The sequence below is a fragment of the Procambarus clarkii genome, chromosome 89, assembly GCF_040958095.1.
Source record: "Procambarus clarkii isolate CNS0578487 chromosome 89, FALCON_Pclarkii_2.0, whole genome shotgun sequence".
Classification (NCBI taxonomy): domain Eukaryota; kingdom Metazoa; phylum Arthropoda; class Malacostraca; order Decapoda; family Cambaridae; genus Procambarus; species Procambarus clarkii.
The window spans coordinates 9,444,592-9,471,235 of NC_091238.1; the positions used below are offsets into that span (position 1 = coordinate 9,444,592).

Sequence of the window (26,644 nt, forward strand, 5' to 3'; positions counted from 1 at the left end):
CAATGTTTGTATACATTTATTGCAGCTACTGATACATTTATGCTAGATTACAGTGAATTTTTATTATATGCTTACTTTTGCATTATAAAACATAGTGGTTTATTAAAATTATTATAAATAACGTAGTATAACATTTATGTCAGACAATTAAAAGAAGAAAAATATGCATTATTATTTTAGGCAAGAGTATAATCTAGTTGTTGATTTGTGTTCAGTATTTGTCAGAGTCAGTTTTGAGTTTTAGATCTTTTAGGCAATTTACATTACTGAAGGCTGTCTTAGGTTAATAAATATACCAATTGAGATTATACTATTGTTGAGTGATGAATTGAACAAGTCTTGTGAACTTTTAATTAAATTCTATCAGATACAGGACAGGACAGGACAGGACAGGATGTATATGTGTGTGTGTGTGTGTGTGTGTGTGTGTGTGTGTGTGTGTGTGTGTGTGTGTGTGTGTGTGTGTGTGTGTGTGTGTGTGTGTGTGTGTATATACATACATACATACATACATACATACATACGAATTACTTAATGAAACGAACAGAGAGAAAGATCTAGGAGTTGATATCACACCAAACCTGTCTCCTGAAGCCCACATAAAAAGAATAACGTCTGCGGCATATGCGAGGCTGGCTAACATCAGAACAGCGTTCAGGAACCTGTGTAAGGAATCATTCAGAATCTTGTACACCACATATGTAAGACCAATCCTGGAGTATGCGGCCCCAGCATGGAGCCCGTACCTTGTCAAGCACAAGACGAAGCTGGAAAAAGGCCTAAGGTATGCCACTAGACTAGTCCTAGAACTAAGAGGCATGAGTTACGAGGAAAGGCTGCGGGAAATGCACCTTACGACACTGGAAGACAGAAGAGTAAGGGGAGACATGATCACAACCTACAAAATCCTTAGAGGAATCGACCGGGTAAACAAGGATGAACTATTCAACACTGGTGGGACGCGAACAAGGGGACACAGGTGGAAACTGAGTACCCACATGAGCCACAGAGACGTTAGAAGGAACTTTTTCAGTGTCAGAGTAGTTAACGGATGGAATGCACTAGGCAGTGATGTGGTGGAGGCTGACTCTATACACAGTTTTAAATGTAGATATGATAGAGCCCAGTAGGCTCAGGAATCTGTACACCAGTTGATTGACAGTTGAGAGGCGGGACCAAAGAGCCAAAGCTCAACCCCCGCAAGCACAAATAGGTGAGTACAAATAGGTGAGTACATTCATTAGACTCAGTGACACTATTACCCTTCCCCATTAGGAAAATTATCCAAGGTTTTGTGACTACACTTGGTTCTGGTCCCCAGAATGGAGAGCCATTACCTTCAAGCAGAAAGTTTATCTGACTTTACCCAAGAGCTACACTCTCTAGTGGCTTCGATGGAAACAAAGCGAACAGCATCTCAATTACAGCAGGTTTTTTTAGAGCCAAATTTTAAATTAAAGTAGTCTTAGTACTTACAGATTCAGTTAGGAATGCCATGGCTTATAACTATATGGGTTCAAAAGCATCTCCTGTTTTCTATCCTGCAGTGTGGCTTGTAAATCTTGAAGTTGTTGACCTTTGTTTGCATTACATTTAACCTTATTAAAAAGTGGTTTTGATTAATATCCTCCAACTTGTTCAGTACTTTCAAGTTCTCGTGTCTTGGTTTGCAGTGGTGTTAGTCCTGTGGCCCTCAACCATTCCTGGTATGAACTGACATGGTTATGAGATTTTTGTGATTCTTGAACTTTCTCTACAGCAGAAATGCTTCTTGAAGGCAAAATTTCCATACAGTAGTCCAGATGGGGGCACACTAAAGACTTGTACTGCTTAATAACCACCACCTTTTCGTTGAAGTCAAAGGTTCTTATGAGTATTCCTAAGCTTTGGATGGGATTATATTTTATTTCAGCTCCTCCTTCTTGAACAACTTTCAATAACTAGTGGAGCATAACACCTAGGTCATTTTCTTCATCAATTTGCTGCATGGTCGTGTTGTTAATATGATAGTTCTGATGTGTACTGTTATGCTCTACATAAAAGTCTTATCTTTTTCAATATTGAAAAGCATTTCCCAGTCATCTGACCATTTGTGGCATTCCTGTAGATTGCTTTGCAAGGACTATCATTTTTGCTACCTGTTTTACCATAGAACTTGGTAAAACACAAATTTGGTTATGTTTATAACATACAATATATTGTACATAAATGACAGTGATGAAAATAAGTATTAGCCCCAAGATGGAACCTAGCAATACTTAAATCACCATTTGTATCAGTTATATTCATATCAATTTTGGATGACCTTTGTTTTCAACCATTGTTTCTGTGAAGTCTCTCTTCGGCTCCCCAGAGCTATACCGGGCTGATGTGTATATATTAGACGATATACAGTCTAATATATACACGTCAATCGATGGAGCTATATATGGTAACATTCTATCGATGGAGTTCTAAGCCTACCGGGGACTAGAGCCAGAACCTGGCCCTCTCAAAGAGGCATGAGGAGCAATGGTCAATAGACACCCCCATGCAGTTGGAAGCATTCTATATCTGCCATCTACTGGGTCAAGCACCCAGAAATAGGGTACGAATCCAAAAACAAACTACAGCTGGTTAAAAATTGCAAACTGAAAGCCGAACAAGCAAGCAGAACTCCCCAATCAGAAAACAAGCATGACGTCACCACAGTCGCAGCACCACTGTCTGCACAACTTCCCGCTCCCCAGAAGGGGAAAGATGGAACCACAGACCTCCCGCGGCAGCAACCGAACCTCAGTTCTGAGGCTGTTGAGTGGCGGTTGATCGACTCTGGCTCCATCCTTCGAGCAGTGCTGTTCCTTACGGTGTTGTTTTGCTGTGTGGTGGTGTTTGAGTCAGGTGTAATACACGAAGCACTGGGGCTGCATGCACCTAGGGTCACCTTCCCTAGGTGCCCTGTAAATCTGCCCTTGCAGTTTGCGTTACCTTTTACAAACTATTCGGGAACTACCTCCGCAGGGTTCTTGTGCTGCTCGGTGATTACCCACCCTTGGAGTCAACTGGGGGGTTTTTCCCACCATTGTTTGGCCTTTGGTAGGAGGTAGTATTATTGCCACTGGCTGGGGCATGAGGGACTGTGCAGCTGGTTCAAAACATGCGTAGCAGCCAGTTCTGTTCCTCTTGAAGACATGGTACTTTCGCTGGGTGTTTTTTTATTTTCTGGGGGAGCCCCTTCGGCTCCCCAGAGCTATCCAGGCTGATATATTAATGTCAGACTTTGGCATCAGTCATGTGTGTGGAGTTCTGCGAGCCTACCAGGTACTATGAGCCAGAACCTGGCCCCCCCTCAGAGAGGCAAGGGGAGCAATGGCCTATAGAAACCCCCGTGTGGTTGGCAGCATTCTGTCTGCCATCGACCGGGTCAAGCACCCAGAAAGGTAAGCAACCCAAAACAAACCCCTATTCTGGTGAAAATTGCTACAAAAAGCCGAACAAGTGGATAGAACTCCCCAAAAAGAAACGAGCATGACGTCACACATCGCAGTGCCGCTGTCTGCGCAGCTTCCCCCTCCCCGGGAGGGGAAAGGGGGAGCCCCAGACTCCTGTGTCGGCCATCCACCCTTCAGTTCTCAGACTGATGCTAGAGGCAGAGGTCGTGTGCTCTGGCTCCAGCGATTTTTCCAGCACTGTACTTCGTGTGTGGTGGCTGTCTTCCAGGGGTGTGCCAGTCAGGCGTTATTCTACAGTACTTAATGATAATAATAATAATAATATTTTATTTAGGAAAAGTACATACATAGATGCAGTTACAAACAATTTGATTTATAGATAGAGGTAGTACATACAATACCTAAAGCCACTGTTACGCATAGCGTTTCGGGCAAGGTGAGGTGGGGGAAAAAACACTTAGACTAAAACTCCCTGCAATACCTCAAATCTTACCTTACAGACAGGCTCCAGGTTGTTTCTGTGAATAATTCCATTTCTCCCACCCTACCCAACAACATCGGTGTTCCTCAAGGCAGCATACTTGGCCCTCTCCTCTTTCTCATCTACATTAATGACCTTCCAAATGCCTCCCAACACCTCAAACCAATTCTATTTGCTGACGACACAACCTTCATTTATTCCAGTCCTGACCCCCTTGCTCTTAATGTCACAGTAAATACTGAGCTAAATAAAGTCCATCTTTGGCTAACTGCCAACAAACTCACCCTCAACATTGACAAAACTTTCTATATTTTGTTTGGCAATAAATCCTCAAATCAAATAAATCTCAGGATAAATAATACCCAAATTTGTAACAAAATAGATGGCAAATTCCTTGGCGTTCTCATTGACCACAAGCTGAATTTCCAGGGACACATTCTAAATATATCAAAAAAAGTTTCAAAACCTATTGGCATTCTTTCTAAGATCAGATATTATGTACCTCGCCCTGCCCTGGTGACGCTCTATTACTCTCTCATATATTCTTATCTCAACTATGGTATTTATGCTTGGGGTTCTACTACCCAAAATCATTTACGTCCTCTAATTACCCAACACAAAGCTTCCATTAGAACAATATCTAACTCTGGCCCCAGACAGCACTCGGTACCCTTACTCAAATCTCTGAATATATTAGATATTAAGTCACTGCACATCCTCTCATGTGTACTCTATATATTTAAAACTCTGAATTGTAATATCAATCCTGACCTTAAAAGCTTCTAAGAAGGTTGCAACAGAACCCATGGGCACCACACCAGGAGAGGCAGAACGGAGAGGTCAGAAATAGTAGCACGGAGAGTAAAGAGGCGCCAGTCAGCCTCGGCAAACCGCCACCTAGGGAAGGAGAGAGGAGGGTGAAAAGAGAAAAAGTAATAAGGATAGGAAAATGGTCACTGACATGGAGGTCATCAAGGACCCGTCACCCGAAATCTAAGGAAAGGGATGACGAGCACAGAGAAAGATCGAGACAAGAAAAGGAGCGAGTCCGAGAGTCCAAATGAGTGGGCTCACCAGAACTAAGAAGGGACAGGGAAGAAGAGAGGATGAAAGGTTCAAGGAGGCGACCCCGGGTGTTTGTCAGCACATCACCCCAAAGGGCATGACGACAATTGAAATCACCCAGCAGGAGCACAGGCTCCGGCAAGGAGTCTACGTGGTGTTTAAGATCGGGAAGAGAAAGTGGGACAGTGGGGGGGGGGGGGGGAAGATAAATGGAACAAACCGGGTACCATCTACGCACAAAGACACAGGCGGCAGAACAGTGGAGAGGCGAGGAAAACAGTAGGGGGACAAAGGGAACATTGGAGAGAATCAAGCGAGCAGAAGAATTATGGACCCCAGCGGGGGGGGGGGGGGGGAAAGAATAGCCACGGAAGCGACCAGGACGAGCACCAAGCATCGGTTCCTGGAGACAGACACAAAGGGGCGAAAACTGTGAAATGAGAAGTTGGAGGTCAAGGAAATTGGCGTAAAATCCACGGATGTTCCACTGGAGAAAAGACATCAGCAAAGAGAGAGAGGAGAGCAACAGAGAGCAAAGAAGAAACAAAGGTGAAGAAGTAACACAGCACGCTAAAAAAGCACAGAGTTAGGATCAGGGTCAGCGAAGTCAGGGTTAGGGGGCATGGGTAAACTGAGTAAAGAAGGAGGGAAAGAATCGGGAGGACAGACCAGAGGTGGACGAGCAGGGTCTGGAGGAGGGGCAGAAAGCGGGGAGGGCACCTCAGCAAGAGCAGTAACCGAGATGGAACCGGGGGCTAAAGAAACCCCCACAGTAGGAACGGGGCCTCCACCACCGAAGCGGGAGGGGAAGGAACGATAGAATCAGCGACAGGGGTTAAGAAGAAGAAAACGAAGCCGTCTTACCGGCCGGGGAGGAGGAAGGAGAGGAGCCAGGTTTCCGCTTCTGACTCAAAGACAGGCGTCCCAGCAGCAATGTACTGGGCAACAGACTCCAGTGTCTCGATAGGAGAAGAAGAGCGAGAGCAAACAACACGACCACCAGGAGAGCGATGGACATATCGGCCCGCACAGTCAGGCGGTATGGAGAGCCAAGAGACGGAGGAGAAGGAGGACCAGAGGGAGAGGAGAAAGAAGACACAGGAGACGTGACAGACTTGGTAGAAAGAAGGGGAGCCCTAGACAGAGAACCAGGAGGGGAACCCTCCGGGACAGAATGGAGGGAAACGGGGGAAGTGGTGTTGGGCGTGTCTGGGTCTAAGGCTTGGAAACGGTTGCGAGACTGAGGAAGGTGGGAAGGATGAGGAGAGGAAGAGTGCACCACGCGAGCATAGACGCCAGCGAAAGAGGGAGACTATGAACCTGGCGCCGAGCCTCAGGAAAAGACAAACTATCTCGGTGCTCCAAGTTGAGGACAGCCGCGTCAAGTTTGTAATGAATACACGTACGGGAGAAGGTAAGGTGGGCCTCACCGCAATTGAGGCAGCGGGCCTGGGGAGAAGTGCACTCCAATTTAGAGTGATCCTCGCCTCCGCACAAAGGACAGAGAGACAGGACTAGAGCATATGAGGGCACCATGCCCAAACCTCCAGCACTTATTGCAGAGCCGAGGAGATGGAATATACTCCTGAACGAAGCATCTGGCACCAGCAAGAATGACAGAGGGCGGAAGGGTCCTACCATCAAGGGGTAACCTTTACAACCCGAAGGGGCAGACAGTGATGACCACGAGGGGGACGAGTAAAAGTATCCACCTGGAGGATAGAATGACCCTGGGCCTCGAGGATATGCTTGATATTCTCGTGGCAGTCCTTGAGATCCCGAACACCGGTCGCAACATGGTGTGGGAGGAGAACAGTGTCAACACTGGCATTCAACCGAGCGTTCTTCGAGACCCGAACAGGGGTCTCGCCAAGGCAGGATAAGGCGGCCAAGTGGGTGACCGCATCCTGAGAAGGAGCAGCAACGACGCTGGTATCAAGACGAGTGGGGTTGAAGGTGACAGAGGCATCTACGGACTCGACAAGATGCCTATGAAGGAAAAAATCGTCAGGAGTTGAATCCAAAGGAAGGAGGTCAAAGTTCTTAGTCCACGTAGCAGGGCCACACAAAGCATGGAACGAATTAGGATGGGAAGGGAGCATACGAGAGCGGCCGTGGCGGGGACGGCGATGAGAATCTTTAGAGAGAGACGGGTCAAAAGGTGCAGTAGTCACAAAAAGAGATGGAGCCGTGCAAGGGGACGAGACGGTCACCACAGCAGGCTTGGGGCTCGACCCAACCACAGAGGAGGAAGGGGAGCAGGGAGGAAGAGTCTGGTCTGGGCCTAAACCGGGTTCTGTAGTGGGGGGCTACAGATCCCGGTCTTCCAGGACGGTCCGATTCAGGGGCCTGGTCGCCCACCCCATGAGTCTGGGTGAGAGAAGTCAAGTCGTCATCCATGCAGCAAACCAATATCTAAAGAATGGGACCCGGAACCAAGGGATACCACCTACCAGGGCAGCCAGGGAGGCCGAGCGCGGGCCAGTGCAGAAAGGGTGCGTCGTCCCCAGCGGTGCTCCCCCTTTTCAACAGGGGAGTCCTACTACTTCGTTCATTCTCCCACACTGGTGCTAAGACCCCAGTCCCCCTATCGCCCTAGCCTGGACCCAACCATCCACTCAGGGTGGCCTCTCACAGGCGACCCCTCCAGCGGGTGGTCCGATGGCTCACAAGGCCCCTACATGGTGCCATTCAGCACGTACACCACCCAAAGAGGGGGCAGGAGAGGGGGCACAGGCAACCCACACCGGTCCCAGGGAGGTGTACATGAGACCCTCACCACGGCAAGGAGGCACCTCGGAGGGGTAGATATGAGTACAGCTGCTTGTAAAGCTGCCTTTCAAATATTTTTGACAAGGTTGGCAGAATTGAGATAGGTCTGGAATGGTTGACATCATCAAATCACACCACAGGGGTGGGGGTGATTTGTTGAAGAGCAAATTACTTGAACTCCAACCCTTTCCGGATATTCTAAAAAAAAGCGAGAGTAACCCCAGTCCACAAATGTGGTGATCTCACTGATGTCAACAATTACAAACCCAGCCCACCTGGCTTGGGCTTGGTGTGTCTGTAGGACCACTTGTATTATTTGGGAGGCACTGCTAGGTTCCCGTGATTGCACACATCACAGGGGTTGAGCTTTTGTTTGTTTAGTAGTTCTGGGATAACCAGTTAGCAGTAACTTGCCTGGGCTTCCCTTAGCAGTCAGCCTAAGGGCCTTCCCTTAGGGCCTAAGGGCTCTGGAAACCCTCAGTAAGGCTCATTGGTCCAATGGATGCATGCTCCAAGGCTCACCTCGCTTCGTGAGAGTTTAAACGTTGCTCTGTTCTCTTGTCTCAGGGTGACACTCAACGTTTTTGCCTCTGCCATGCTGCCTGTTGGATCAATGGCACCTTTGACACTGAGTCCTCTGAGTGGTGTTCCTTGCTTGTACTCCAGTTCACACAATCCACTGATATTGATAATCGGGTGCAGGCGGCTTCAGCGTTGCATGTCAGGTTTAAGTGGCTGTAACTCACTAGGTTGGTTGCCTTTCTGGATGGCCAGAGGCTGCTCCGCTTTGTTTATAGGGACTCGGACTTGGGAGCATTAGTCGCTTTGACTTTGATTTCATCTGTGCCTCGTTGTCCTTCCCCTGCTGTAGTTCATCCTGCTCATGCTTTTCATCCTCCTTTTCTTTGCCAGAAAAGGAGACGGCTGCAAGCGAACAAAACGACCACCAAGATCAAAAGAGCAGAAACCCCTGCGCCGGTGGAAAGCATGAAGCTCCCCGAAGAGGCCAATGCCAACAAGAAAAGAGCCTTAGAAAAACAATCCTGAATCTAAGGGGGCCACCAGAAACCGAGGAGAAAAGAGAGCATCTGGTCCAATGACCAGGATGGCTCAGGCGGCATATAAGCAGGCCTGAGGTGAAACAATGCACAAGATAGCTTGCAGAACGGAGCAGAAGTGACATCCACCCGAAACGCAAGCTGAAGCAGATCTGCCAATGCCGCACGATACATGGCAACAGTATTCGGCATAAGATGAAGGTCCTGAAACAGCCAAGAGAGAAAGGACAAAACAACCTGATCAGAAATCGAAGACAACCTACAAAGAGACAAAAAGTGACGAAAGGATCACCAGGAAACTTAATACTGCTGCCAAGACGAAACATGCAGGTGGGACACCAACAAAGCCACCTGATCACCATTCAAGCGGTGATAAACCCGCGTCAGAAAGACCAGACGGGAAGATCAGAGGAAAAGATCGAACCAGCCACATACCGGACTGGACCAATCTGCTGAGAGAGGCGGAGCCATGGAAAGAACCCCAGGTTCGGACACCGAGCAAGCAGCACCTGAAACAAGGGCTGGGCCAACCATCAAGGGGCAAACATGAATACTCTCCCCTGGTAAGTCTCCAACTGTGCCAGAACCCAAAGCAACCGCTAGACCAGGGGAGAGAGGGGGGGGGGGAAGAGATACGGGTAATTGACCTCTTGAACTGAAAAACCCGAAGAGGAAGCCAGCGACACAGCAGCCGGTGCGAGGCCTCTGGGGTCCGAACCCAGCGATCACGAGAGCAACGGGAGGGACGTCCACAAAGGAACCATAACAGCGGCTTCAGCCTGGTCCAACTCGACAGGCAGACCAGCACGGTGAAATTCAGACTCCTACATAGCTGCTCGAACAAGCGACGAGTGACCTAGGCGCCCTCCAAAAGTCGCCAAAGGTGGGACTGCAGCAATGCTGCTGGAGGGGTTGGAAAACAAGGAAGTGGTCAGAGTGTCCCACAAAAGATCCAGCCAGGTCCAAACCTGAGAGGGAACCAAATGGATTTCCTCCAGTTCACGAAGAACCGAACCCGGCAAGCTGGGAAAGAACCAAATCCCTGGCGAGCAGACATGAACCGGCTGGAGGCCCAAAGCAGCCAGTCGTCGAGGTAGGCCAGAACCTGAACCTCTAGCAGACGCAAATGGGCCACCATTTGGGTCACTTACTACCCGGTAAGGCGTGTGAAAACGGGAGGAGCCAGATTCAAGCTGAATGGAAGACAACGAAGGCATTAAGTATGCCACCCCATGACAAAACCAAGCCAATTTCTAAACCCCAAATCGAGACATGCCAATACGCATCTCGGAGGTCCAGACACACCATCCAAGCATCCGGTTCCAAAAGAAGCTGGACCTGGGACAAAGTGGTCATCTGAAAGGAGGGGCAAAAGACGTTTCAGGGTTTCAGACGGGACAAGTTCAGAATGAACCTTAGATCTGCACAGTGTTAAGCTGCATGCATGGGAGTTAATTGGAACTAACATTTCAAACATGAACCTTGAGGTACAAAGTGTATTTACCCATGAAGTTCTTTCCCAAATCTAGAGTGTAGGTTGAGAGTATAGCCACTGCTCTATTAGTAATTTTACCGTAACAATATAAATAAATAATAAATAAATAAATAAATAACAGCTTACTGGTTTAAGGTAATGACATCCTTCTTGCCAGTGTGTGTACGTGCCATACGCAGTGCCAAATCATTGGCTTCGCTACCAGAGTTTACAAAGTAACACACACACAGTTCTTTTGGGAAGTAACTTAGTAACCTGTTGAAAGAAGAAGTATGTGAATATAAAACTGTTAAGCATCTATACTGAAGGTTCGTTATTCACACCATCCACTTCATTGGAAATTGATTGATTAAATTGTGCAGTATATAATAATGTCTATAGGCTATGATAATTGTATGTTGTGTAATTAATGTACTATAATTTATTTGATTTGATTCATTGTTTACATTTTTAAAAATCCCATGACATTCACTAATAGCCAAATATCCTCAGTTTGCCAGTAAGTAGTAAATGTGGGTGATTGTAACTTTACCACTCCCACCCACTGTATGAGGGAATCAGCTACCTCACCCTGTCAGGGTAAATGAGACAAATGTATGTGAATGCATGTATGTGTGTATATATGTATGTGTATGTGTGTGTGTATGTGTGTGTGTATGTATATGTATGGGTATAAAGCATATATGGAAGCTGATCAGAATTACATTTCACCTTTGTGAATGTACATTAATGACACTATGTAAAAGACACATCTAATACTTTACGTAGGGCGTACGTAAATCTGTGTATCTTTGTATTTACGTATGTAGGTTAGCTTAGCATTTTAAAAGCACCGAATCACCTTCTGTGGTTGAGTGTTCAATAAACCCTTGAACTGTATGTTTAACACTTCTCTAACCCTGTCCATGGAGGACAGAAGAAAATGTATATATGTTGGTTAGCATTGTAAATGTGTGGCCACGTCTGTGGTAGAAAATAATAAAAAAAAAAAAAAAAAAAAAAAAAACTGTATGAGGGAGGTGTCCATAACTGTATGAGGGAGGTGTCCATAGGAAAATAAAATTATGAAACTAGCTCTCCACAAATAGAAGTTGCTTAGCTTAGAAACTGCATTTGTGGTCGTTCTCAAACCCCCCCTACCATTGAACTATGTAACTAGCTTACCAAGGCTAACTTGCTTACCTAAATGAATTTTGGGGCTCATAAACTTAGCCCATTATGTGCTTCTATAGCCCTCTCTACTACTGCCCACAGGATGCATATATGGTGCATATAAGTATAGGGTGTATAATAAATTAACTAAATTAAATTTCAGTACCAAATGAAAAGCATGACTATTTTTAAGACCAAGATCAAATATTCTACAAATATACAATTTTATATTAAAAAATCAATTGCCAATGGGTTTCTTACCCTTGGTTAAGATGAACCAGCAATCTTCTGCAAACCTTTTAATAAAAGTAATATACAGGTTCAAAGAATAAATTTATAGATATTGAGTTATGCAAGTTATTACAGTAGTTTATGAAACTTCATGCAAGTTATTAACTTGCATAAAAGAATTTTTTATGCAATTAACTTGCATAAAAATTTGAGATTTTGTTGTTCTAAAATAAAAATGATACAAAATGTTTCTTGTAACTTCAAACAGAAACATTAATTGCACTGCTAATTTACTCAAGAGAACCAATTAGTTAAAATTGCCTTAAATCACAAACTGCATAGATGGCAAATATTTAACAGAAAACATTACTGAGACCTTTGTGCATAGAGAACAACATTATCGTGCAGGAATCTGCTGTTTGTGTTGAGAACCAACATTTGCTGCATTGCTGCCGAGACAACGTATGGGTTGCAATGGCCCACTGAAATAAAAAATATACATGACTATATATAATCATATACTGTACAGTATATGTACAGTAAATATATCTCATCCATATATGAATATTCACTCACTTTTTTACAGAACTGTACTGTACTTGTCAATATTCAAAAGGCATTTCCATCCCTACCACCACAAGTAATTATCAAAAGAAGGAGCCGAAGAAAATGTAACAATGTCTACCACATAACCACTGTGTATTGACAGTGTATTGTGTGTATTAACCACAGTGTATTGACAGTGTATTGTGTGTATTAACCACAGTGTATCGACATTTGAGTATCTGGTGGAGGTAGGGATAACCTATCCAAGGATGGGACTGGAAGGGAAAAGACTGAATTACCGAAGAAGAAAATATGATGAGATGAACTTCCTAAAGAGAATACCATGGGAAACAACTCAGAGTGAAGGACTGTGCAGGATATGCTGGTTTATGTCACCCAGAAATGCCAGGAAGCTGCAGATAGATTTATCTCAGTCCAAAAGGAGAAAAGCGAAAAGCAACAGAAGTACCCATGGTTCAAGCAGGAATGTAAGGTAGCGAAGCAACTGAGTAAAAGAACATGGAGAAGCTACAGGAATAACAAACGCCAGAGAACAGGGAGAGATACCAGAGGGCAAGAAATTAGTACCTCAGAGTGAGGAGAGAAGCAGAGAGACAGTATGAAAATGACATCACGAGTAAAGCCAAGACCCAACCAAAGCTGCTTCACAGCGACATCAGAAGGAAATCAGCGGTGAAGGAACAAGTGATGAAACTGAGAAAAGGGGAGAATAGATACACAGAGAATGACAAGGAGGTGTGTGAAAACAAGAGATTCCAGGAGGTCTTCACAAAAGAACAAGGAGAAGCCACGGTGCTAAATGAGGAGACAAACCAAGCAACCATGCAGGATTTTGACCTCACCAGTGAAGAGGTCAAAAGGAATCTGATGGAGCTGAATGTGACAAAGGCTGTTGGGCCTGACAGAATCTCATTGTGGATACTAAAAGAAGGTGCAGAAGCACTAAGCATGCCACTCTATGGTGTACAACAGGTCGCTAGAAACACGAGACCTACCAGAGACCTGGAAGACAGCTAATGTAGTCAAAAGATACAAAAAGGGTGACAGGCAAGAGGCACTGAACTAGAGGCCAGTTTCCCTAACTTGTATACCATGCAAGGTGATGGAGAAGATCATGAGGAAAAGGCTCGTAGAGCATCTGGAGGGAAATAGCTTTGTAACTCCACCACCATGCGTTCAGAGATGGTAAATCGTGCCTCATAGGGTTAATAGAATTTTATGACCAAGCAACAAAAATTAGGCAAGAAAGAGAAGGGTGGGTAGACTACATTGTCTTGGACTGTCATAAAACTTTTGATACAGTACCCCATAAAAGGCTGTTACGAAAGTTGGAGCAACAGGCAAGAGTAAAAGGTAAGGTACTCCAGTGGATAAGGGAGTATCCAAACAACAGGAAACAACAAGTAAATGTGAGGGGGAGGAGACATCAGAGTGGCGAGATGTCACCAGCGGAGTCCCATAGGGCTCCGTACTTAGACCTATCCTGCTTCTAATATATGTAAACGATCTTCCAGAGGGTATAGAACTACTCCTCTCAATGTTTGCTGATGGTTCTTCACATAATTTTTGCATCAAGACATATGATGACAGACATGCAGAGACTACAGGACGATCTGGACAGGCTGGAGGAATGGTCTAGAAAATGGCTACTAAAGTGTCTCAGGAAAGTGCAAATTAATGAAATTAGGCGAAGGGAGCAGAAGGCTGAACACACGGTACCATCTGGGAGGTGAAATCCTACAAGAGTCAAATAGAGAGAAAGATCTGGGAGGTTGATTTCACACCGAACCTGTCCCCAGAGGCCCACATCAAAAGGATATCAGCAGCAGCATATGCTAGGTTGGCCAACATAAGAACTGCCTTAGAAACTTGTGTAAGGAATCGTTCAGGACCTTGTATACCACTTATGTCAGCCCAATTCTGGCATATGCGGCTCCAGCTTTCTATCCATACCTAGTTAAACACGAGACAAAGAGAAGATTCAGCGGTATCCCACCAGATTCGTCCCGGAACTAAGAGGTATGAGTTATGGGGAAAGGCTAAAGAAGCTGAAACTCACGTCCCAGGAAGACAGAAGAGTAAGGAGAGACATGATAACGTCCTACAAAATTCTCAGGGGTACTGACAGGATGGACAAAGACAAACTCTTTAGCACGGGCAGAACACGAACAAGGGGACACAGGTGGAAGCTGAGTACGCAAATGAGCCACAGAGACATTAGAAAGAACTTTTCAGAGTCAGAGTAGTTAACAAATAGAATGCATTAGGAAGTGATATGGTGGAAGCAGACTCCATACACAGTTTTCGAATGTAGATATGATAGAGCCCAGTAGGCTCAGGAATCTGTACACCAGTTGATTGACAGTCGAGAGGCGGGACCAAAGAGCCAAAGCTCAACCCCCGCAAGCACAACTAGGCGAGTACAAAGTGCATGTTAAAAAGTATTCTACATTTAATACAATGTACAGTATTGTAACTAGATGGCTAAGGGCTGAATGTGAGAGTAGTTGAGATGGGGTCTGGGACGAGCTGCAGTTATTAATAGTCTACTGAGCATCAAAATAAAGTGCTGAATGTAATGAAACTGGTCAGTAGCTGCACATAGCCTCTATATACAAGACCTCACTCTTGCCTACCGAAAGTCATGGCCAATGGTTATTTAACTCTTACACATCTCGTCGCCATGAGATTTTTTCCCAATTTAATTTGACGGTGTGTGACAACACCGTCACCCACCGGAGAAACCAGCCAGAAAACTTTCAAAATCTATCACTATCCTGTGACCCAATACGATATATGCGCCAGACGTAGCAACAATCTGGACCGTTGAATAGGAAAGCCAAACTGCAATATCAAAATTATAAACCGAACGTGATCTGGCAGCTCCCGGGCGAAGGTGTCCAGACGTCCGCATGTCATCAAGGCTGAACCAGGGAGTCTGATAGTATACACATTTTTATCTTGCAATTATATCACTAACAACTGAAATATTAGCATAGATGTTCAATGGAGAGGATATTTGTGGGTAATGGAAAGTGAAATAGGGAGATGAGATGACCACACTAGTTGAGGTTGAGATGGGAGAGGAAGAGAGAATTATTCTCCCGTCAAATGATGGGAGAATAAGGAGAAAATGTCGGGGGGAAAAATAAGCAAAGTATATATCAATGAGGGGAACCCTGGCCTATCGGGTTATAAACCCATGGAACTGCCTACCCACCCATGCTGTAAATGCCAAGACATTACTGCACTGCATTCAAAATCAAGTTGGAAAATATTCTCAGGAATAATGCAGGGAAGACCTCTGACAAGTGCCAGCTTCTTGTTCCTCTCGAGGCCACCAGAGTGTCACTCAGGTATAACAAAAAGCTAGGACACATGCAATGTGTCTGACATATTAGACACAATTCTTGAAGGAGATAGGAAAACAATAACAGCAGTTATTGTAAACCATTTTAACATAACGAATTAGAACTTCAAAGTTCAAGAGACTGAACTTTAGCACCACTATACAACACATGGTGAAAAAGTATAAAACACAGTCGGTATACTTTCTAAAATCAGATATTATGTTCCCCATTCTGCTCTCCTCCCATTATACTATGCACTAATCTACCCATATCTTACACACGGTATCTGTGCATGTAGTTCAACCACTGCAAATTACCTCAAGCCTATCATCACTCGGCAAAAATCTGCCATCAGAACTATAACAAACTGTCTTCAGACAACACACAGCTCCTCTGTTTAAGTCCCTTAACATGCTAAACATACACTCACTCCACACATTCTCATGTGATATCTAAATGTACAAATCCTTGTTCCTAAATGCAAATCTTTGATCTGAAACTTTCCTTGAAGTGTAATAGAAAACATGAGCACACACCAGAAATAATTTCCCTGATATTCCTCGAGTCAGACTAAGTCTGTACAAACACTCCGTGCAAATAAAAGGGCCCAGTTTTTGAAATACAATTCCTGATGAATTAAAAAATTGTCCAACCCCATTTCCCGCTCAAAGATAAAATCACAGTATCTAACTACATGCTCATAGTTTCCTACCTTGTGCTTCAAACTCACACTGTATCTTGTACTACCCACTTCCCTAATATTAGTACTTAAGACACATCCTTACCAGTGTAATCACCCCTGTTAACTTACATTGTAGTTATTTGTTGATACAAACCCTTGCTACAATGTACCTTTTCATCGTATCTAATATGTTAGATCAAAGACCTGTCCAAAACGCTATGCGTGTTAGTGGCTTTGCATGAATGCAAAAATTACCAGTCCTATGTAATCTAACCAATCCATTGTACCTTCTTGTAAATCGGTGACTTATTTGTGCTTGGGGTTCCACTCCACAAAATCATTTACGTCCTCTAATTATTCAACACAAAGCTAATATTAGAACAATATCTAACTCTGGCCCCAGACAGCTCTCGGTACCCTTACTCAAATCTTGAATATGTTAGATATTAAGTCACTGCACATCCTCTCTTGTGTACTCAATATATTTAAAAACTCTGAACTGCAATGTCAATCCTGACCTTAGAAGCTTCCTAGAAGGTTGTAACAGAACTCATGGGCACCACTCCAGAAACAAATACTCATCTGATATTCCCAGAGTGCGACTTAACCAAACTAGAAATGCTCTACAAATCAAGGGACCCAGAATGTGGAATGGTCTCCCCAATCGTGTCACAGACTGTACCCCTTTCAAACAGTTTAAGAGTAAAACCAAATGCTACTTCATTAACTCCATGTAAATGTCAACCCATGTCTTGCTTTTATAAAAATAAAATAAAATGTTTATTCAGGTAAGGTACATACATACAAGAAATTTTACATAATTTGATCGATTTATAGATGGAGCTAGTACATACAATGCCTAAAGCCACTATTACGCAAAGCGTTTCGTTAAACAATGCTGTTTGTTCTCCAACTTTTACGATCGCTGATTTCTGCCATGTTCCCCCTTTTTTATTTTTATTCATTTTTTCAACACGATTTATACCTAATCCCAATTACTATTAAGTTTTAGTCTAAGTGGGGTTTTTCCCCCACACCTTAATTGCCCGAAACGCTGTGCGTATTATCGCATTAGGTATTGTATGTACTAGCTCTATCTATAAATCCAACATTATATTTGTGAATCAACTATGTATGTACTTTTCCTGAATACAAATTTATTTATTTATTAAAAATTTTAATATTATTATTATTATAACTAATGACTTCAGTATCTCCTACAACATAGCAGAGATCAGAGAAAACGGCAGAGGAGCTGGCGAAAGACAACCGACCAGCTCAGACCTTACCAACATGTAAACACAGGAGTTTGTGCTCTTTCCCTCCTTGGGTTTGTACAAATATAGAATATGTATTATAATCGGTGACTTGCATTTGCTTATTCCTTGTCTTGTGGATATTTCTGACTAAATAACATTTAATAAAAAAATTGTAAATCACGGGAAAGTTTCTCTCATGCACTACAACCTACCATGACAAACATTGTTGATACAGTCTAGGTATCTACAGCCTTGCTCGTCGTACATGTAGACTCCAGAGGCTCGTAGTATTTTGATGGGATCATCCTTGTAGAACAGTTTGCACGACGGCCTGTAAATATAGATGCATGTTAATTTTTATTACAAAAAAAAATCTGTTCCCTGAAAAATGAGCACTGCTTTCCCGGGAAAGCGGGGGGAATTTCTGAAAGAGGAGAAAAAGACATTGCGCAGCGCTTTACACAAACGCTGTGCGCACAGTATGAGTTCTTTAAGGGACTGGAAGGAGAGTCCCGTCCCTACTTATGATGTAGCCACGGTCCGCTTCACAACGAAATGCCAGCCCTCCTTCCTTAACTGACCCCTTGTCCCCTTAACTCTGTCTCTATGCCATACATACCCCTGTTACTTCTCTCATTACCCCTTAGTCGGGGGTGCCTCACCGGATCCCCAAGTGTCCGTTGTAACACAGCCAGTTTACTTTGTCAAGAGCACCCTTGTAGTATCAAAATTCAAAATTCAAATGTTTATTCAGGTAAAGTACATGCATACAAGGGTGATACAAACATTGATGGATTTATAGATAGAGCTAGTACATACAATGTCTAAAGCCACTATTACGCAAAGCGTTTCGGGCAGGAAAAACACTAAAGACTAAAACTTAATACTCATTGATATTAAAGTATAAATTGTGTTGAGAAAATATAAAAATAAAAACGGGGGGAACATGGCAGAAAAATAGCAAATATAAAATTTGGTCGACAAACAGAATTGTTTAAAAATAGAAGACATGGGTTGACATTATAGGGGTAAGGTAGGTTACAGGGAGTTAATTAGGTAGTGTTTAGTTTTTATCTTAACTGGTTGGGAGAGGTACAGTCTTTAACATGATTGGGAAGGTCATTCCACATTCTGGGTCCCTTGATTTGTAGAGCATTTCTAGTTTGATTAAGTCGTACTCTTGGAATATCAAAAAGGTATTTGTTTCTGGTGTGGTGCTCGTGAGTTCTGTTAAAACCTTCTAGTAAACTTTTAGAGTCAGGATTGATGTTACAGTTCAGCGTTTTACATATATAAAAATACACATGAGAGAATGTGCAGTGACTTAATATCTAACATATTCAGAGATTTGAGTAGGGGTACCGAGTTATGTCTGGGACCAGAGTTGGATATTGTTCTAATAGCAGCTTTGTGTTGAGTAATTAGAGGACGTAAATGATTTTGGGTAGTAGAACCCCAAGCACAAATACCATAGTTGAGATAAGGATAGATGAGAGAGTAATAGAGCGTCACCAGGGCAGGGCGTGGTACATAATATCTGATCTTTGAAAGAATGACAACAGTTTTTGAAACTTTTTTTTTTATATATTTAGAATGTGTCCCTGGAAATTCAGCTTGTGGTCAATGAGAACGCTAAGGAATTTGCCATCTACTGTGTTACAAGTTTTTGTATTGTTTATCCTGATATTTATTTGATTTGAGGATTTATTACCAAACAAAATGTAGAAAGTTTCGTCAATGTTGAGGGTGAGTTTGTTGGCAGTTAGCCACAGATAGACTTTATTTAGCTCATTTTAGCCCATTATATCTGTACCCTGAAATACAAGTGTCTTAATTACACGCCCATCAGCAAAAAGAGCAAGGAAAACATTGAGAAACGTTTTGTTTTGAATAAACAATGTTAAAGTTGATATATGCGTCTTTGGGGTCGATCATTGGATAGAATGGATTTGGTCTGCAACCCGTCCTCGACTCAAGTCCATTACATCAAGCGGTCACCCCCACGCAGACGCATTCATAAATTTTATATGCTGTTCGTTGAAAACAGGAATTTTCTCATATATAAATTATTATAATATATTAGCATATTGTGCATCAATAAAACACTTGTTCGGAGGTGTTCGAATGTCATCCGTTTTGAGTCGTGTGTAAACCGTTTTCCATTCATAAACAGGGGGTTTGGGAGTTGCATGGAATAACTTTTGGGTCTTTGTTTGGAAGACGGGTTGCAAACCAACTGCTGTAACCAAGCAGCCTGTCCTCACAAAGATCCAAGCGCGTTAATCCAGCTGCCAACCCCCGTTTATAAATGAAAACTGTTTACACACGACTCTAACCACAATTCTATAAATGCTTCACCCACGTACTTCAAATACAAATAATCGCCAACAGAACCTAAACACTTAACCTACGTCTAATTATACATACAAGTTTTATGTATACTAATATTAATTTATATATAAGAGAACAAACCAATTTTTAATACACATTGTTAAAACTGATAAATGCGTCTGGGGAGGACGGCCGCTGTTTGAAACGGCCTAGTATGAGGACAGGTTGAACTAAGACTATACTAATATAACAAAAAAACACTAAACTCTGTGTCTAATCAACCAAATATGTACGTAAATATACGTTACAAAGAACAGCAAAACATAGGTTGACATTTAGGAAGTAATGAAGGTTACATAGAGTTTACCAAGTAGTTCTTAGTTTCTCTTAAATTGGTTGAAAGACAGTGATGTGATTAGCAAGGTCATTCCACATCTTGGGACCTTTGATTTGCAGATCATTCCTGCTTTGGTGAAGTCGCACTCTTGGAATATCAGATATTTGTTTCTAGTGAGGTTCCTATGGGAACTGTTTTTAAACTCTCTAGGAAGCTTATTAGGTTGTGATTAACATTGTAGTTCATCGTTTTCTAAATAATAAAGTACACTTGAGAGGATGTGCAGTGACTAATATAATATCGACCGTTTTCAAAGATAAAGGGTACGAGTACTGTCTGGGGCCAGAGTTTATCTTTCTAATTGCTGATTTGTGTTGAGTAATTAGAGGTCGTAGATAATTTTGAGTAGTAGAACCCCAGACACAGATACCATAGGTTAGAATAGATAAGAGTAATAAAGCGTTACCAGAGCAGATCCAGGTACATAGTATCTGATTTTAGAAAGAATTCCAACTGTTTCAGACATTTGTTTTTGTGATGTTTTATATATGACGCTGGAAATTAAACTATTTATCAATTTGAACCGCAAGGAATTTACCATCTACCGTTACTAATTCAGGTATTGTTAATTCTTAGTTTAATATGATTTGTGGATTTATTACCAAACAAAATACTGGTTTTATCCATTTGTGTCACTCATCACATGCTTAACATGATATATACTGATTATAAATGCGTTTACCGACTGCCAAGGTCACGACTCTAACCTCGTCCTTCTCTCTTGACCACTGTAAGGTACAGTGACCTCTCACTCCTCTCCCCCCACCCCTTCTGCCCCAGCGCTGTGAAGGGGGCGTCATTCGGGTAAATGAAGTTGTTGTTCAGTGTCAACCATTATTTTTGACTAGTTGTATATGAAAAGCGCTGCAATTGTTCTAAGTTTCAGCACTGTAGCCTAAATAGTAAGGGAGATTTTTATTTTTTTTATTTTTTTTCAACGAATTTTACACATTTTCAAGTGTAAGTTTACAACCACACCTTTCAGATATAATCATTCTATGACACTTTTCTGACACATTAACATATAATAAAGGATTTCTTGAAAGGGCTTTTCCAAAACGTCTTTAGTTTTCCTAATACAAATAGTCTAAGTTCCCCCCCCAAAAAATTATGCAAATATATCATGTTTATTGCTATTATAAAGTCAATAAATGAACTCGGGATAAAACGCTTTCTTACGATTTTGGAGACATAAAATTTACATATAATGTGTAAGTTTCATGTAAATGGAATAACAAATGAAAGATATTCAAGTAACAAACATTCAAGTAAAAAATAAAGTCTAAGGTGCTGCCATCTGTGGCTGAGGTTGACATCAACCAATTTCCTCCAAAATTGGGCACCCTTACAGATAGGCTTACCTGCAGTCACGTGTATAAGTTTCATGCAAATCGCCCAATAAACAAAAGAGAGATAAAATTAAAAAAAAAAAGGAAAATTTGCTTTTTTTTTTAACTAATTTTTTTTATAAAACTATTTATAATTTGTTTTTTAATATATGCTATTGTGATTGCTGAGAGTCATAGATATGATTTCAGTTGACATTTTTATTTGATAATCGTTTTTTGACCATTTTGGAAAATTTTTGACACACAATTCAATATTTTTTTTCTCCCTTCCTATTTATGCAACGATGCTGAAACTTGGACCAAATGAAACCCTTTTCATATACAACTTGTCAAAAAAGTTTGATTGAAATTGAACGACTTTTCATTTATTGCATATTTTGGGAATAACGCCCCCGGTGTGAAGCGGTGTACCCCCCCCCCCCCTCCATCCACATAAAAACACTAACATAGAAGACAAAGCAGTTTATTATTATTATTTTCTACCACAGACGTGGCCACACATTTACAGTGCTAACCAGCATATATACATTTTCTTCTGTCCTCCATGGACAGGGTTAAAGATCTGTTAAACATATAGTTCTGTGATTTATTGAACAATTTGTGGTTGATTGTAGTGCTTCTAAATGCTAATCTAACCTACAAACAAATACACAGAATTACATCTGTCCTACATAAACAGTGTTCGATGTGTCTTTTACATAGTGTCATTAATGTGCGTTTACAATAATAATAATAATTTTTAATAATAATAATAATAATAATAATAATAATTTTTATTTAGGCAAAGGTACATACATAAAGAGATTTTACAAAGTTTGTTGGCTTTATAGATAGGAGCTAGTACATACAATGCCTAAAGCCACTATTACGCAAAGCGTTTCGGGCAGCGCAAAGCGTTACGGGCAGTGCGTTACAATGTGCGTTAATGTGCAATCGTTAATGTGCGCGGGACCAAAGAGCCAAAGCTCAACCCCCGCAAGCACAATTAGGTGAGTACAAAGATGAAATGCAATTCTGACCAGCTTCCACATATTCTGTAAACACACACATATATACACAATATGACAGTGTCAGACCACGGAGGAAAATTGAAACAGGAATTTCCTTAAGTACTTTCGTATATTAATACATGTTCAGGAGGAGTATCTCCATCTTCATCTGAAGATGAAGCAGAAGGAGTGCTTATCTTCAGCACTCCTCCTGAAGATGTATTAATATACGGAAGTACTTAAGGAAATTCCTGTTTCAATTTTCCTCCGTGGTCTGACACCGTCACATTTTTAATCACGTGTTTATTTTCGTGATATACACACACATACATACATACATATATATATATATATATATATATATATATATATATATATATATATATATATATATATATATATATATATATATATATATATATATATATGCATTTCTCGAGTAGAGATAAATGTAAAGACAAAGCAGTGCTAACATCCCAATCTCCTTGAATTTGGTAACTAATCATTTGAGTAAATAAACTGCAACTAGCCACCAAGTGGACGACAGGCGAGGCCAGTCATGCCAGCGACGTCCCGCATATGGTAATTATGGTAATGGCGGCTAGTGTGTGTGTACCACCCCCTTGTTAGGGAGACGCAGTGTGGCCACACAGCTGCTCTCAGCTGCGCCAGCGACCACGTGAGTCTTGTTGAAACATTTGATTATGCAACATGACCCTATCCCGTTCATGTTGCATAACGTGGCCGTTGGTAACACGCTTACTGTCACGTGACGCATTTACCAACCACATACCATTGCTTATGCCTTGCTTCCTGCAGGTCGGCGTTCAGTCCCCAACCGTCCAAGTGGTTGGGCACTATTCCTTTCCCCCGTCCCATCCCAAATCCTAATCCTGATGATTGATTTATGATTAAGCCAAGCAAAAAGTGGCATGGGCATGAATAGCCCGCAAGTGGTAGATTTTTTTTGGAGTGAGAGTGAAGGTTCTTTCCCAGTGCAATATAGTCGTAATGGCTTCGCACTTTCTCCTGATAGTTCACTTTCTCTTTAATAAACCCACCAACTCCGCGTCGCGTTACGGAATTATCTTAAAATTGTTTCTTTTACAGTTTTGAAATAATACTCAATACTACGCAAGTTACCATGTATATTCACCACTGTGAGACACAAGTTACCATGTATCTTCACCACTGTGAGACACAAGTTACCATGTATCTTCACCACTATGAGACACAAGTTACCATGTATCTTCACCACTATGAGACACAAGTTAACACGTATCTTCACCACTATGAGACACAAGTTAACACGTATCTTCACCACTGTGAGACACAAGTTACCATGTATCTTCACCACTGTGAGACACAAGTTACCATGTATCTTCACCACTATGAGACACAAGTTACCATGTATCTTCACCACTGTGAGACACAAGTTAACACGTATCTTCACCACTATGAGACACAAGTTACCATGTATCTTCACCACTATGAGACACAAGTTACCATGTATCTTCACCACTATGAGACACAAGTTAACATGTATCTTCACCACTATGAGACACAAGTTAACACGTATCTTCACCACTATCAGACACAAGTTAACACGTATCTTCACCACTATGAGACACAAGTTAACACGTATCTTCACCACTATGAGACACAAGTTAACATGTATCTTCACCACTATGAGACACAAGTTAACATGTATCTTCACCACTATGAGACACAAGTTAACATGTATCTTCACCACTATGAGACACAAGTTACCATGTATCTTCACCACTATGAGACACAAGTTAACATGTATCTTCACCACTATGAGACACAAGTTAACACGTATCTTCACCACTATCAGACACAAGTTAACACGTATCTTCACCACTATGAGACACAAGTTAACACGTATCTTCACCACTATGAGACACAAGTTAACATGTATCTTCACCACTATGAGACACAAGTTAACATGTATCTTCACCACTATGAGACACAAGTTAACATGTATCTTCACCACTATGAGACACAAGTTACCATGTATCTTCACCACTATGAGACACAAGTTAACATGTATCTTCACCACTATGAGACACAAGTTAACATGTATCTTCACCACTATGAGACACAAGTTACCATGTATCTTCACTATGAGACACAAGTTAACATGTATCTTCACCACTATGAGACAAGTTAACACGTAACACGAAATTCTCTTATGTAACACTTTCTGTGAAGGTCCCAGCGTGTAGTCCTTGTGACTACTGTATGACTGGTGTAGAGTAAATATAACAGCTACATTATTACCTTAGTGCTAGGCTATACAACACGTCCATATGAAATTAGTACTCACAGTTACTATGGATGGAATATCTAAAATATGAGCCGTTAAAATGTGAATTGATTTGTTTTTGAGTGAAGACGAGGGCAGGAAAGGGGGGGGGGAAGAGGGGGAAGGAGGAAGACACCCGGGCACAGCCGGGTACGCCCTTCTAGTATATACTGTACTAGGCCTAAGAAAATTTAGGTTTATTGGTTGCCTTTTTTCTCGGATCCTCCGAGCAGGAAAAAAGTTTTTGTTAAGCACCCGCGTGTACATTGGGCTTGTACCCAGAGTAACAACAACTATACTGGTGCAACCCGTTCTCGCAAATTTAATAAGTCAATATTGACTTATTAAATATGTGCATAGGTGACATATGTTATACTCAAATTCTGTCAGTTGAAATGTAACCAATCACAGGCAAGTAGGCCTCTGACGTCATGCCAGACAGAGGAGCATCAAGCCATGCTCCCAGCAGCCTCAGTTATCCTCACAGACCCAGAGTAGAAGGACCTCGGCTAGGCAGATATATACCTTGCTATCTCAGTCAATAAATATATACAGAAGCGACTACTGTGTCTACCTTCTACCCGAACAAGGCAAACGAATACTGGTAGCAGCAGTGGGATCCAGAAATTTTTTTTCTGGAAAGAAAAGTTCAAGTACCCAGCATCGCCTCGTGTTCCTCGTTAGGTATTATTACCTAACCTATACCTATAATAGGTTAAGTAACAATTGTAATTACGAAGCTATAAGATGCTTATTTTAACATACTAAGAAGGTTAGGTAAGGTCGGTGTTTTCTATGAAGCTTTTCAAGGGAAACTATTATGTTTAGGATGTCACCTATGCACGCAACTAATAAGTCAATATTGACTTATTAAATCTGCGAGAACGGGTTGACTGGTATGACATGATGAATTATGTTAGTGTGTCCTCGCTCACCATGAATGGTGCCACACTGATGCAACACCCTCACACACCACAATCATCTGTGGGAATACAAAGCGTTATTGAGATATTCAGAGCCACGTACACTACTACTACACTACCCACGTGCTCACCTTGCTGTTCTTACGGGGGTGGAACTTCGGCTCTTTCGTCCCCCCTCACAACTGTCAATCAACGGGTATACAGGTTCCCGAACCAATTGGGCTATCATGTCTACATTTGAAATTTATTTATTTATATACAAGAAGGTACATTGATGGGGGTTAACAGAGAACATAGTAATAAAGTGGATTTTACATTCTTGTAAAGCCACTAGCTGCCTCCACCACAACACTTCCAAATGCATTCCATTCGTTAACTACCCTAACACTGAAAAACATATTTCAAATGCCTATGTGGCCTATCTGGGTACTAAGCTGCCACCTGTGTGACGCTCACAACGTCTTCTCATTCGGAAGAAAGCTTCGATCTTGCCACATTCTTACATCGCAGTGAAAGCATATATAGATATTTTTAACTCTCCCTCCCCCTTCCCACACTTCATCCAGATATCTACTTATCGTCTGATGAAATAACATGGGTTCAAATCGTAACCTTTCCGAGATACCCGCCCTAATCTATATAAGGGCCTCAAGGTTTTCAGCTCTTGCAATAGCCGAATAGCTACAACAAATCACTGGGGTTCCGAGCCTTCCCAGACGCTCTTAATATGACCAACGTCATTCCAGTTCACAAGAGTGGAGATCCCACTGAAATCAACAATTT

General features: G+C 42.1%; 1 protein-coding gene across 2 annotated transcripts in view; it reads right to left on the bottom strand.

Moving 5' to 3' along the window:
• Positions 1-26,644, bottom strand: part of LOC123773250 (ethanolamine-phosphate phospho-lyase) — a 69,956-nt gene that overhangs the window by 36,284 nt on the left and 7,028 nt on the right. For both annotated transcript variants that reach the window (XM_069317943.1, XM_069317942.1), the window contains exons 2-4: positions 17,756-17,874; positions 12,062-12,167; positions 10,429-10,557 (exon numbers count right to left, since the gene is read on the bottom strand). In XM_069317943.1, coding sequence (XP_069174044.1) covers positions 10,429-10,557; positions 12,062-12,167; positions 17,756-17,874 — 354 coding nt within the window. The remainder of the gene's footprint in view (positions 1-10,428; positions 10,558-12,061; positions 12,168-17,755; positions 17,875-26,644) is intronic.